Source organism: Macaca mulatta, chromosome 12 (assembly GCF_049350105.2).
Source record: "Macaca mulatta isolate MMU2019108-1 chromosome 12, T2T-MMU8v2.0, whole genome shotgun sequence".
NCBI classification, from domain to species: Eukaryota; Metazoa; Chordata; class Mammalia; order Primates; family Cercopithecidae; genus Macaca; species Macaca mulatta.
Genome location: NC_133417.1, coordinates 100,774,997 through 100,790,390, shown reverse-complemented (window position 1 = coordinate 100,790,390; position 15,394 = coordinate 100,774,997). Strand labels below are relative to the sequence as shown.

The following is a 15,394-nucleotide window of genomic DNA, read 5'->3' as shown; positions in this document are numbered from 1 at the left end:
ATTTTTTGTTTAAATTTTATATGCATATATATGTACTTAGTCAATATTTAAAATGTATTTCCTACTTTGAGTTGTGGCCAGAAAAGTTTGAAATCCAGTGGTAAATGAGATACCATCATCTCACAGCAGTTAGAATGGTGATCATTAAAAAGTCAGGAAACAACAGGTGCTGGAGAGGATGTGGAGAAATAGAACACTTTTACACCATTGGTGGGACTGTAAACTAGTTCAACCATTGTGGAAGACAGTGTGGCGATTCCTCAAGGATCTTGAACTAGAAATACCATTTGACCCAGCCATCCCCTTACTGGGTATATACCCAAAGGATTATAAATCATGCTACTATAAAGACACATGCACACGTATGTTTATTGCAGCACTATTCACAATAGCAAAGACTTGGAACCAACCCAAATGTCCATCAATGATAGACTGGATTAAGAAAATGTGGCACATATACACCATGGAATATTATGCAGCCATAAAAAGGGATGAGTTCATGTCCTTTGTAGGGACATGGATGAAGCTGGAAACCATCATTCTCAGCAAACTATAGCAAGGACAAAAAACCAAACACCACATGTTCTCACTCATAGGTGGGAATTGAACAATGAGAACACTTGGACCCAGGAAGGGGAACATCACACACTGGGGCCTGTTGTTGGATGGGGGGAGGGGGGAGGGATAGCATTAGCAGATATACCTAATGTAAATGACGAGTTAATGGGTGCAGCACACCAACATGGCACATGTATACATATGTAACAAACCTGCACGTTGTGCACATGTACCCTAGAACTTATAATAAAATAATAACAACAATAATTTTAAAAAAGGAAATCCAGGGGTAATTCCAGCCACTTCATTTTATTGACAAGTTAAGTGAGGTATTAGAGAATGTTAATTAAATGGCTTAATCAAGGTAATTAACTACCCCTTAACTAGACTGGTCCCAGTAAGGGTTAGTGATGGATGTCCCCTTTCTATTTATGTGTGTATCATATCACCATACTATATACTAATTAAGCCAGTTAAGAGGAGTGCTGAAACTAGTCCCTAAGTCTTCTGCCTGTGTCTGGTGCTTACTGTGTTACACAAGCAAGATTTTCTTTCAGTTGATTTAACCTACTTTTTGGAATAAAATACTTTTTAAATGATTATTTACAATGCTTTCTAAGGTTAGTCATCAGAAAAGAGTGAAAAGTTTTAATCTCTTAATGGAAGGAGAGATAGATGTCAGATTCTAAAGCTATTTCTATATTTAACCATCAAGTAAAAGAATTGGTTACTGTTATACATTGACGACATAAAGACTCTTCCATTTAAGGAGTTATCTTTAAATATTGGCCTCTTCAGGGACAGTGGCTTTTGATCTATTGTCCCTCTCAGGCGGCCTGGGTTGAGCAGGCAGAAGTTTTTGCCTGCTTCAGCTGTCTGCTTCAACTACCTGCCTCTACTTCAACCAGAGCAGGTCTCACATTTCTTTTTTATGTTGCAGTTTATGATAAGATCCTCTTTGAAAAGAAGTATTCTGCTTCTTAAAAAAAAAAAAAAAGTTTGAAAGCCAGCGTTCTAGAAGATAAAGGTACATCTGTATTAGCTATACCCATGGATAAGGTGTGCATAAAATACTAATCATACAAAGATTGCTGATAAAGAAATCAATTTGTAGAGAAGATATTTTAATGACTTTCCATTGAATCTGTAAACAAAACAAAACAAAACAAAACAAAAAACCTTTATATCGACAGCAGAATTTATCATATCTGAGCCTTCCTTACTTTTCTTATCTCCCAGCACTTTACTGTCTTTCCCCCTTGTGTATAATAAACCAGGGATACAAAACTACCTCTGGTTTAATGTTTCTTTCATTTGCTCATTTATTTGTCCATTCATTCATTTAATTAACATTTATTTTACAACTACCATGTACCAGGTAGTGTGGTAGGTACTAAAAACATCATGAATAAGACAGACTCAGTCTTTACTTTCATGAAGCTTATAGGTTAAAGGGGCAGAAAGAGATTACAGACAAAATGAGGATTAGAAGATGGGAGTGCAGGGTACTTGGGAGCAGCCAGTATTAAAACAACATGGCATCGTTTCAGTCTCTTAGCTTGTTTTTGCTCTTCCATCTATCTGGTGGATTCCTTTAATTTCCGTCCTTTAAGATACAGCTCAAATACTTCTTTTTCTGTGACATCTCGACCCCTCCAATGAAGTACCAACACTGAAACTTTCATGAATTTCCATGATTGCCTTTATTTTGTGTGCATAACCGTTTGTTTCTCTACTACAAGCTGTTTAAGGGGACCTGATAGGTGCTCAGTAATTGTTGAGTCTTCTTTTGATAAAATATTCTACAGAGTTGAACATAAGTTGTAGAAGAAGAATTTTTTCTGTTAATTTGAGGTCTCACATGGGATAATGTAGATAATTCATAACTAAAAAATCGACATTATTTAATGTCCTACATGCAAGAGAAATTTGAAAAGAACATTTAATTCTTATTATGTTTCTGTTGCTAAAGATAACTGTTTGTTTTGAGTGAGATGATGATCTGCCTTACTCAAAAATATTAGTGGCTGTGTGCTTGGATTCCTAGTCTTGGTAGTCTTGGTTTCCCATAAGCTTTGCAGATACTGTAATGTCTGGCACTTGAGAATGAGAAATGAGGTTTTAACATAAACCAGCAAATTGTTTATCTTGATGATAGAAACATGAAGAGAAGTCTGTCTCTTGAATTTGCTCGTATAATTTCAACATGGTATATATTTTGATCTAATTAAAAATTAAAGAAGTCAAAATAAAATGGAGAAATTAAAGAGAGCATTCTGGGTAATTCACGTACCTATACATTTTTTTCTCTTTTTAAATTTAAAATGCTTTTAATTTTCCAGTGAGATGTATAATATAATAAACATTCAGTACTAAGGATATATTTCTTTGAAATCAAGACACTACAAATATCCTTCCTAACAGGATTAAGACTTGATTCTAGCAATAAGACAATAAATGTTCAAGTCTGTAATATTTAAGTTTCATAATGTATATTTTAGCTTCAAAAATTATACTTGCATATATTAATATAGACACTCTTAATTACATTTCAAACTAGGAAAAATGTTAGGGTGAGTAGGGGATGAAAATATATAGTTATTTTTAGCCAACATTAAATATCAGATTTTATGCAAAAAATTAATATTGATAAATGTTGAGGCAGTAAGCAAAACTGAAACATTATCTTTCTTAAACAGAATTTTGATTTAAAATGGTTGAGCAAATTAGATTTTAAAAATATGATCATGTAAGAGTGAAAATGAAAAATTGATATCTGTTATCACTTTTATTGTTTAACATTGTTAGGAAAGTTGTTTTCAATTCAATAAAACAAGAAACAATGAAGCTGCTATAACATTTAAAGGAAGAAACAATTGATTCAGTAGGGCCAGATATATTGAACAAAAACAAAAAAAAGAAACAAAATTATCATTATCATATTCATAAACAATATACCTCATCTAGACAACTAAAGATAATTAACTGAAAGGTATCAGGATTTAAAAATTCAGTGGAATAGATATATTCCAAAAAGAATATTAAATCAGTAACAACTGAGAACCAAAATAGGTGGGTAGTTATTATAGTCAACCAGTGAATAGAAACAAAGCAAAACAAAACAACAAAATAAAAACCTAGAGTAATTTTAACAATAAAAAGTGAGAAAAAGACAAAACTTTTCAGAAAAACAAGAGAAGGCTTGAGTACGACAGCTCTTTTTCTCTGACGGGAAAACTGAAAGTGTAAAGATGTAAACTTTCTTTTTTTTTTTTTTTTTTTGAGACGGAGTCTCGCTCTGTTGCCCAGGCTGGAGTGCAGTGGCGCGATCTCGGCTCACTGCAAGCTCCGCCTCCCGGGTTCACGCCATTCTCCTGCCTCAGCCTCCCGAGTAGCTGGGACTACAGGCGCCCACAACCGCATCCGGCTAATTTTTTTTGTATTTTTAGTAGAGACGGGGTTTCACCGTGGTCTCGATCTCCTGACCTTGTGATCCGCCCGCCTCGGCCTCCCAAAGTGCTGGGATTACAGGCGTGAGCCACCGCGCCCGGCAAGATGTAAACTTTCAGAAATAAATGTTTAGAAAATAATACTTAACCTAGAAGAAAAAAGAGTAATGAGCCACAAAACATTCAGAAGAGTAAGTTTCGAATTAACTGGAATAAGCTCTGGAATGAACCCTAATATATGTAAGCCTTTGATGCACTATAAATTAAGCATTATAAACCAACAGAAAAATGATACAACACACCAGCAAGTAGTATTAGGAAAATTGGCTTTGTGGAAAAACATTTTAGGTCAGAGTTTCACTTCACATCAAAATATGTTCCAGATGAGTTTAAAAATTAAATATGAAAGAAAAAAGAAGACAAATGCTAAAAGGAAACATAGTCCTTTGATGGGAAAGGACGTCCTAAGCAAATATACAATGGAAAAAAATATATGTTATATATATATTTGTATATATGTTATATATATTATATATGTTTATATATATGTTTATATATATAGTATATATTTATATGTATTTTTTATATTATATGTATAAATATATATAAATATATTATATATATATTTTTTGTATGTATCTGTCACCCAGGCTGGAGTGCAGTGGCACGATCTCAGCTCACTGCAAGCTCCACCTCCTGGGTTCATGCCGTTCTCCTGCCTTAGCCTTCGGAGTAGCTGGGACTAGAGCAACCCACCACCACACCCAACTAATTTTTTTGTATTTTTAGTAGAGATGGGGTTTCACCATGTTAGCCAGGATGGTCTCGATCTCCTGACCTTGTGATCCACCCACCTCGGCCTCCCAAAATGCTGGAATTACAGGTGTGAGCCACCACGCCCGTCCTGGAAAAAATATTTGAAAAGAAAAAGTTTCAACCTATGAAATTTATTTGTATCTTAATTTAAGCCATAACAGTATAAGCCAAATACCTTAAGACAATGGAGAATTATGTTTTCTGCCTTGATATTTGACAAAACTGTGAATTATTAAATTTTTAAGGTGTATCAATTTTTAAACAGTTCTTAGCTTCAAGAGATTCTTGCAGCTGAAGTTTTATGATGTCTAGGATTTGTTTATAAATAATCCAGGTTAGATAAGGAATGGATGAAACTAGACTGGCCAAATTTACAAGGCTTAAAGCAGGGTGATTGGTAGGTATATCAGGTACCAATTATATACCATTCTCTTTATTTTGAGAAAGGCTTGAAAATTTCTACAACAAAAACTTAAATTATAAGAAGAAATATAAGCAAATTTAAAAGCAAGTGGAAGGTCAGGTACAGTGGCTCATGCCTGTAATCCTAGCACTTTGAGAGTCTGAGGTGGGAGGACTGGTTGAGCCCAGGAGTTTGAGACCAGTCTGGGCAACATAGCAAGACCCCATCTTAAAAAAAAAAAATTAGCTGGGCCTGGTGGTGCATGCCTGCAGTTCCAGCTATGCGAGGTTGAGGTGGGAGGACTGCCTGAGCCTGGAGGTTGAGGCTACAGTGAACTGTGATCACACCACTACACTCCAGCCTGGGAGACACAGCTAGACCCTGTCTCAAAAAAATAAAATAAAATAGGCTGGGGGCAATAGTTCACACCTGTAATCCCAGCACTTTGGGATGCTGAGGTAGGCAGATTGATTGAGTTCACGAGTTTAAGACCAGCCTGGGCCACATGGTGAAGCCCTATCTTTACCAAAAATACAAAACATTATCTGGGTGTGATGGTACCCACCTGTAGTCCCAGCTACCCAGGAGGCTGAGGTGGGAAGATGGCCTGAGCCCAGGAGGTAGAGGTTGCAGTGAGCTGAGATTGTGCCACACTGCACTCCAGCCTGGGCAACACAGTGAGACCCCATCTCAAATAAATAAATAAATAAGAACAAGTTGAAAACTGGGGGAAATATTTGCTAAAACAGTGTTTTAAAATACAGATAAAGTTTTTAAAGTAGCACATGTGGCAATGAGTGCTGATTGTTCCTGCCGTCCACTCACCTTTGTCTTTAGTATCAGCACCCCTGTGTTACATGAGAACATTGCATCCAGACTAAAGAACTTAATTCCTAACCTCTGTTGTGGTTATATATGGCCATATGACTGTGGTTGGGTTTGGTCAAATTACCGTATTCTGGCCAAAAAGATGAGTGTGGAAGTGCCATTTGTGACTCCCAGGAAACACCCTGAAAGGATATTTCTTCTTTTTTTTTCTGATGGTTGGAATGTGGATGTGGTTTAAAAGGCCGTATCAGCCAAAGAGATCAAAGCCATGTGCCAAGAATAGTAAAGGTGCAAGATGGCAGGATCTTGAATCCCTCACTATTTAGATACAACCTCCTTTCAGCTTTGAGCTGACTATCTTGTGCTCTCCTGTATATGAGACATAAATTTCTCCTTGTTGTCATTGCTATCATTTTGGGTTTTCTGATGCTTGTCACTGAACCCAATTGTAAATAATATATCCTACAATGAAAAAAAGGTCAAGTATGTTAGTATACAGTTTCCAGAAAAAAAATATAGTTAGCCAAAGAACAGCTAAAAACACCCTGCCAAAAATACAAATTTAACAGTATTTTTTACCTATCAATAAAAAAAGTCACAAATATATTATTGAATGCTGACAGTATGGTATAGTGGTTAAGAGAGTGACAAAGGAGTCAGACAGCCAGTTTCAAGTCCCTGCTTTGCTTTGTCATTTACTAGCTGATTTAACTGAAAAATTTATTTTTGATTGCCTGTCCTATTTCATCTGCAAAACATGCTTTTTGAAGTTATGAGGATGACAAGAAAATACAATGCCAGCATGGTGTCCAGCATTTGTAAATACAGTGATATTTTGTAAAAATAGGTTTAAAAACAAATGACACAATGAGTGCTCATTGCAACTCTGAAATCTCTACAGCTTTTCAGGAAAGTAACTTGGAATACAAATAGCTTTTAAAATGTTCATAACTGTTGACCATTAATTCTACTTCTAGGGCTCCAGCCTGATAAAATAATTAGAGATGAACACAAAGGTTTATTCCTAAAGATGTTCACTGTGGCATTATTAATAATAGTGTAAAAGTAGAAGCAATCTAAACAATAGAAAATTAACATTTAATACATTATGATGCATTCATATTATTTAACAATGAAAAATAATCCTTTTATGCAAGTAGAAAATAAAAATGAGTTTAAGAATAACCTGACATGCCTGCCTTGGCTGAGATCTCAGCAACGGAGCAAATCACCAAGAAGACAATTTTAGGAATTCATTTAGCCAGGAGTAGCCTGTGGGAAGGAGAAAATATGTCTGCATTTTCATGGCAATTGAGATCCAAATACCTGTCACCCCAGCACCCTGAGCCCATTTCTTCCCCTCCAGATTGCACACCCATCCCTTGAGGGACGTCTACAAAATGCCATCATCCAAATTTGGCTATGATAGCACCCCATACACCAAAATGTAAGACTTTAACTCAGCAAAGATATCAATAGCCTTAACAATGTCACTGATCTTTAATCCAGGGATTCCCGTTCTAGAATGGTATCAGAGGAAAATATTCTGAAATGTAGTTCTTTTAACACAGTGCTTGTTATAATATTCAGAACAAGAAACAATCCAAATATCTAATAATAGAACACTGGTTTAAAAAAGAGAACACTAATATGATACACTATTATGCAGTAATTACAAGCATGCTTATTAGAGTTTTCAATAACATGGCAAAACATTTATGCTGTAAGTCAAAAAAAATAATTAGGATGCAAAATTCAATATGTTTAGTCTCAACTGTGTATGGAGAAAGATAAATAACACTAGAGATAATAGTTTTATATTCAAGAGTTATACTATGTGTAATTTGTGTCATTTTTCTTTTTTTCCTTTTTTATGTTTGAGACAGGATATTGCTCTGTGGCCCAAGCTGGAGGGCAATAGCTTGATTATGGCTAACTGCAGCCTTGACCTCCCAGGCTCATACAATCCTCCCAGCTCAGCCTCCCAAGTAGCTGCCACCTGGTTAATTCTTGTATTTTCTTTGTAGAGACTTTGTAGACAGGATCTTGCCATGTTGCCTAGGCTGGTCTTGAACTCCTGGACTCAAGCAATCCTCTCAAAGTGCTGGAATTACAGGCATGAGCTACCGTGCCTGGCCTTCGTGTCATTTTTCTATCAGTCTATATGCTGTATGAGTCAATTATTAAAATATTAGGGAGAAGTAGAGACAGTAATTAAGCAAATCTAATTAGGAGCAGTTTTCCATTTCTTATTTATACCTTCCTTCCTGTACTTTGCAGATGTTCTACAATAAGCATTTTTAATAATTAAAAATACAGTAACAGTTTAACTACAACTGGAAATGCCTTTTCTCTGGTGTCTCAGATGGATAAACTTTACTGCCATAATACCTGGACACCTAGTGAACCCCAGGGCAGGCAGCGTGCACCTGGCAGGACTATGACTCAGGAGAAGGGAAGAAGGCAGGATGACTAGGTAGACCCACCACTTAAGTCCTTCCCACAGAATGTAGCTATTTTTATGGCATTATGTCTTTATACTTTTCAGAAGACACAAATAATTTTGTAGGTATCTAGGAACAGAATTTATCTATAAGGCTGAAAGCACTTGGAGGGTTGAATGTTTATAGTCAATATTTAAAATAACATGAAATCTTTTCTGATTTTACTCCAGTGTTGCTAGAAAATGTTGGCGAAGAACTAGATCCTATTTTGGAACCTCTTCTACTAAAACAAACCTTTAAGCAGGGTGGGAGTACATGTATCCGGCTTGGGGACTCCACAATTGAATATGCACCTGACTTCCGCTTCTATATTACTACCAAGTTAAGAAATCCTCATTATCTTCCTGAAACATCAGTAAAGGCCAGTATATGAAATGAATATTTCTTTATCAGATTTTGTAATTAGTGACTATATATTCCTCCTGAATCATAAGAAGAACAAGTCTTCCTAAGAAAAATGGATTTTGCCTTATTTTGGCGTTTCCTGAAATTATTGCTATAATAATTTCCAAATGTTGCTTTGGTGAGTACACGTAAGTAATAAAGGAACCTTCAGTATGCTGTGAGAAAAAAAAAAAAAAAAAAAAGGTCATCAGAATCAAATTTCTACAATGGATATGATTCTTAGATTTTCGTTGTTAAAAATAGAAGACATATACCCACATTCTTTCTTTGTAATAAATGATAATATGCTAATTATTGAAATTCAGAAACAGAACTCCATTTTTCTTTCTCAGACTAAGGTTGCTGCTATCTGATTTTATGTAATTACTTAGAAGAACTGTTTTCAATCACTGTTCTTTTAGAATACTAAAATTTCCTTTAAAGAGTAAATTTAGCTTTAAGTTTTAGTCAGTGACTAAAATGTCCTGAGATGTTGATCTGCAACTGAGCTCCTAGGTTTATGGGCTACAACTTATTCTGTTTTTAGTCCTACTTCTTAGCCTTGGTTGGCATTCATTAAATGTTTGTGGAGTGAGTGAGTGAGTGAAGGATTGCTTTCATTTACAGAAGCAAGCAGGAGAAGACATTAAGAAATGCTTATTTAGATTTTGAAAGTTATATAGAGAGGCAAGAGTTATGTAGTGAATTCAAATACTTGCCTTTATTGGAAATATTTAAATTAACATAGGCATCTCTCTGCAGAGAAAGGATCGAGATGGTGTAATTTATTCCCTCCAAGATGAACAAACATGATCCCTGCTCTCCAGAGGTCTATCTTATAAATAATGTATATGCAAAGTGACTAAATTGTGTGACTAGGAAGACACGGCAGAGCTGCAGTGTGTCCTGGGAGCTCAGAGTTGAGGATATACTTAGGGTGGACATTCAGGGATGTCAGGAAGACTAGGGGAAAATGGAGTGACCCTTGAGCTTAATTTTAAAAACAGAATGTTAAAATATGGAAATTCTTGGCTATTTTTAATTAATTAAAATCCAATATTCTTTAAACACTTTAAAATACCTACTATGTATTTACCCGCTAGGGAAGGGAATATGCAGTAGTAGTTAAGGCCATAGATTCAGGTGCTACTTGCCAGGTGTGTGATTGGGGACATTTCATTTAACCTCTCTGTGCCTCAATTCTCTCATCTGTCAAATGGGAATAATAAAAGTATCTATCTCATAGAGTGATGTGAATTAAATAAATTAATCTGTGTAAAATGCTTAGAATAAAGCCAATAGATAGTTAGAGTGTTACTTATTAGCAATATTATTTAACATTTAAATATAAGTGAAAAAGAAGAAAGCAAAGAGGAAATGATAAAATCCCAGAGCTGTGTTAGAGAAAAATGTTTAAGTAAGTGACATGGAAAACGTTTTTAACTGTTCAGTAAAATATGTGGAACTATTGAACATAACATAAACAATTCTTAGTTCACTAATAACTGGTTATGGTAGGAGTCATAAAGCGCTGTGGGGAGGAACTGACCTATGATTCAGTATCAAAACCCTTAAGATCCCTAGAGTGTCTTATTGCTTTATTATTTTTAATTGCTGGGATTGATTAAACAGGGACTAGAAAACGTAGTGAGGCAGTTACTTGCTTTCATTTACAAATTATAATACTTCCTCCGGATCCCACTTTTAGGATCTTTTATGTACCTTTTGCTTTCAAAAGCACCCAAGTGATGGTGTCGTGCTGGTATAATCCTTTTGAGTCTAAATGAAAATAAAATTATGAAAGCATAGTTTATGGTCTTAAATGTTTATTTGAGAACAAATGACTTCATTTGAAAAGTCTTGATGTGAAAAGACCCAACATTAATGGAATATGAATGGAAACCTCCTTGTGTCTGAACACAGCGAAGTGAAAGTTGTAAAACATGCATTTTGCTACCACTGTGCCTATGGTTTTTGGATTAAAGCAAATGTAACTTGTGGACTTGGTTTCTCATGCCAATAGGGAAAATATCTTGAAAGCTTTATCCTTTTTCCATGAATAAATGGCAAAGCAGTGGAGAATTCCATAACATTTAATGAGTTTTAAAAATTGCTTATCTCATATAAATTTATGATTATATCCATGTAGTGTGTAGTTAGTGGCCTCCATGGTCTGCCATGGGACACGTTGGGGAAAAGTGTTTAACCCAGATAATATCCCATTGAGGAGGTGCCTAGGTGTGGGCGGAAGGAGGGAGTCGCCTTCCTAGGGGTTTTGCAAGAAGCTGTTTTATACTTATTGGCCACAGGTAGGACATTTTCTTACAAAAATAAAATTACTCTGTCCCTGCAGAGGAAGTGTTTTCTTATAAATAAAAGCAGGGAAACATGATATCTCCCACCCAGTAGCAGGAGCTGGGAATATGGACATGTGGAGGCTCAAGCAACTCCATCTTGGAAGCTAATCCACCAAGTTGACTTCTGATTTACCCCTGTTCTGGGAAAGGTCTAAGATTTCCAGTTTATCTACTGTGCCTCATGTAAGAGCAGGTACTTACCGTGCGTCCTGCCCTTCCGTCAAACAACCTTCAATTATTCTACACATCCCTTCTAAATCACTTCTCCTGTGGTATACGAGCCCTGGGTCTCGTGGGTAATGGCACAGGGATCCACCGACTTGTCTCGCTGCCACCCAGGACACAGACAAGGCTTCTGTTTGTTAAGTCCCTATTAGATGTTTCTTTCTAAGAAGCTGGATGCGTCAGCCTCTTTCTTCAGCCTCAGCTTCTGCTGATGTCAGGGGTAGGTATGCATAGACCCGCCCACCAGGAAACAACAGATGAAAAGACAAAAACGAAAAGTAGAGAAAACAGCAACCTCAGTAACACCATTACGTATTTTTAGTTTGTAAGAAAGGAAAACCTTTGCGCCTTGGCAATGCAAACAATTTATAAATCAGGCAACACCTCCAAAGGTGCTTTAAAAAGTCATTAAGATTAGAAAAATAACATTTTTGACTCTTTTTTTTTTTTTTAATAAGCTTCCCACCAGTTGGGAAACACTGCTTGTCTTTAGGAGGGAGAGTGATGGCTGCTTCTAGGGTTGTGCAGTCTGTACATGAAAGCAAGGTGGAGTTGAAGAGGGCTGAGATCTAGCCCCAGGGTGCCTAGGCATTGGCCTGGTGTGGGCTGATTCTGCATGCAGATGACATCTTTTTCTAATCCACATAAGGTACTTCATAGACCAGCAGAGCCTTGAGAAGAATAAAACATAAAAACAAGAACAACACTTTTGCTTCACAAATACGTCTTTTGAATAAGCTGCCTATATTGGGTTTGGTTGATTATAACCTGCTACATGTAGGTAGTTTGTCCATGGAGTTGTTTCTTCTCTACTAGTTCACGTGTTTTAAAATTCAAATTAAAATTCTAATTTTTTTTTTTTTTGAGACGGAGTCTCGCTCTGTCACCCAGGCAGTAGGTCGCAGCTCACTGCAAGCTCCGCCTCTCAGGTTTACACCATTCTCCTGCCTCAGCCTGCCGAGTAGCTGGGACTACAGGCGCCCGCCACCTCGCCCGGCTAGTTTTTTGTATTTTTTAGTAGAGACGGGGTTTCACCGTGTTAGCCAGGGTGGTCTCGATCTCCTGACCTCGTGATCCGCCCGTCTCGGCTTCCCAAAGTGCTGGGATTACAGGCTTGAGCTACCGCACCCGGCCTTAACATTCTAATTTTAAAAAACCCTCAGATTTCGGTATGCCAAAATGCCTTTTTTTAGCTGCTACAATTTAGGTTAGGTCGTGATCGGAAATGTATTTAAAAGTTTTGGACAAAATTGTCACTACCATATAGAATGTGGTGGTGGTACCTGGGTTTGGGAAAGTACTTCCTATTAAGGAACCTCCTTTCATTAGGGAAACGAGGAAATCAGGAGCAAACAGAGTCACCTCTGATGATCTGTGGTAGTTGGTGAAATTTTTGTAGAATTTTCAAGGGTAAAAAACAAGTATTTCTTTTTTATTTTTTTAAATGTTACTTTAAGTTCTGGGATACATGTGCAGAACATGCAGGTTTGTTACATAGGTAAACATGTGCTATGGTGGTTTGCTGTACCTATCAACTCCTCATCTAGGTTTTAAACCCCCCATACATCAGGTATTTGTCCTAACGTTCTCCCTCCCCTTGCCTCACAGCCCCCAACAGGCCCCAGTGTGTGATGTCCCCCTCCCTGTGTCCATGTGTTCTCATTATTCAACTCACACTTATGAGTGAGAACATGCGGTGTTTGGTTTTCTGTTCCTGTGTTAAAAAACAAGTATTTCTAATATTGCCGACTGCACACATTGAATTCTGACACATGTGGTAGAAAATGTTTGCCTTCAGTTACAGGTAGTAGACGAAGAGTGCTCCTTGGGTCCTACCTGCACACTCTCCAGTGGTAGAATGGATTCCTCTAAACGTGCTTTGCCTTTCTCTGCTGCTTTGTCTATACTGTTTTGTTTGCCAAGAGCAATTGTTCTCAATCCTGGCTGAACATTGAAATCACCTGGAGAGCTTTTAAAACTTCAAATACTCAAGCCATACTCTAGACCAATTAAACCAAACTCTCTGGACACAAGACCCAGACGCTGCTGGTTTTTAAATTTTGCAGTACATTCCAATCAGCATCCAAAGTTGAAATCTTCTGCCGTGTAGAATGTTGCCCTCTTCTATCTCTTGACTAACTGCCAATCACTCTTAAGTTTTAGCTCAGGTGTCCTTTGCTTGGGGGAAGCCCTCTTTGCCTCCCTCATCTGGGTTGGGTGCTCTCTGTGCTCCTGTAGCGTGCGTTGCAAGCTTACCACTCTCAGAGTCCTTATCCCATTGTATGTTCTTTGTTCTTCTGTTTGCTCAACTCAATGAAAACTTTTTGAGGGCAGGGACCAGACTGTATCTCACTCTTCTTTATATCATAGAGCCTGACTCATGGTAGCTATTATTTTATATAAAATGCCTTAGGGGAGAATCATCAAGTGACTAAAATTTTAGGAAATAGAAGTAGCAGAGAGCAACTCCATGAACGGGGAATGTGGGCATTCTGATTGTTCATTCAATAAGTTTGTAGGGAGCATGACTTTGTGCCAAACAATAAAACCATGAAGTCAAATAAGAGATGACCCCTGTGCTAAAGTTACTTTCATTCTGGTCTAGGAGAGAGTTGTGTATGCCCTTGATTGCATACAGTGTAATGTGTGCTATAAGGAGTTAAGACCCCTATGAGGAAGTACAGAAAGTAGCCTGGGGTGGTGATTGGGGTAGAACACATTGTCTGGGAAAGTGTCCAAGAGGAGCTAACACTTGATCTGCACACTGACAGATGAATAGGAGCTAATCTGGTGGATAACAAGGGGAAGGGCATCCAAGTAGAGCAAACACTGAAGCACATGGAGGCACTTCATAGACAATGTGTATGGGATTCCACAATCAGTTCTATGCAGCTAAAATGAAAGGCATGTGAATGGGAGTAGTAGGAGGTGATGCTTAAGGCATAGGTGCAATATATACAACTATTATGTATCCACAAAAATTAAAAATTAAAAAAATTGGTGATACATAGTGATAAATAAAGAGCCATCTGACTTAAAAAAAAAAACATAGATGTGATTCAAGACATTAGGTCAGGTAGACTACAGTATACATGAAAAAATAAAAAATAAAAGGTGAGGATTTCAAACGAAGCCAACGTCAAGACAGTGTTTATTGACTTATGGGTTCATTGGTGACCAGAGCCAGGAAGTTACTATGGTTTATTGCAGTGTGTGTGGATGGGTGTACAGAGGCAGGGCAGGGAGCAGATTGTGGAGGGCTGTATTATGAAATGAAGTGGAGGCAGAAAATACATATAGATAACATTTTCAATAAGTGTCATTGTGAAAGCCCAAAGAGAGGTTATTCCATACCTGGAAAGGATTGTGGGAGCAATAGAATGATTTGTTTGTTGTTTGCTTTTTAAAAGAAGAAACCTGAGCATGTTTGCATGTTTATGGGAAAGAACCAGGAGATGTGGGCAATGAAGAGAGACCTGCCTGTAAGAGCAATTACGTCCCCAGATGAAGCAGTTGTTAGCAGACAGTCTTGATGGACACCATGAAAATGTAAATTCCTTAGTTCACAATAGTGGCTGATTATCAGATTGTAAAAATGCTTCACCCATGACAAATAATTACAGTGTTCCCTTTTCTCTTATCTCACTTTGTAAGATTTCCTTTACTTTTGACACCACTAGAATCCTTAAAATGTAAATCAGCTGCTCCAACTATTATGATTCTAGAGCCAGGCTTTGAACCATATATTATGCCACGGCTGCTCTGATCAACTGAAATGAAAGATAGCTTCCAAATTGATTCTAATGAATTTTGCTGTTAAAGAGTTCTCAGAAATTGGACTAGTTTGAAATGAGAATAAGTTGATCACCA

General features: G+C 37.2%; 1 protein-coding gene across 1 annotated transcript in view; it reads left to right on the top strand.

Moving 5' to 3' along the window:
* DNAH7 (dynein axonemal heavy chain 7) overlaps window positions 1-15,394 on the top strand; it is a 340,765-nt gene that overhangs the window by 251,272 nt on the left and 74,099 nt on the right. Inside the window, exon 49 of the mRNA XM_015131765.3 lies at window positions 8,729-8,919. Coding sequence (XP_014987251.2) covers window positions 8,729-8,919 — 191 coding nt within the window. The remainder of the gene's footprint in view (window positions 1-8,728; window positions 8,920-15,394) is intronic.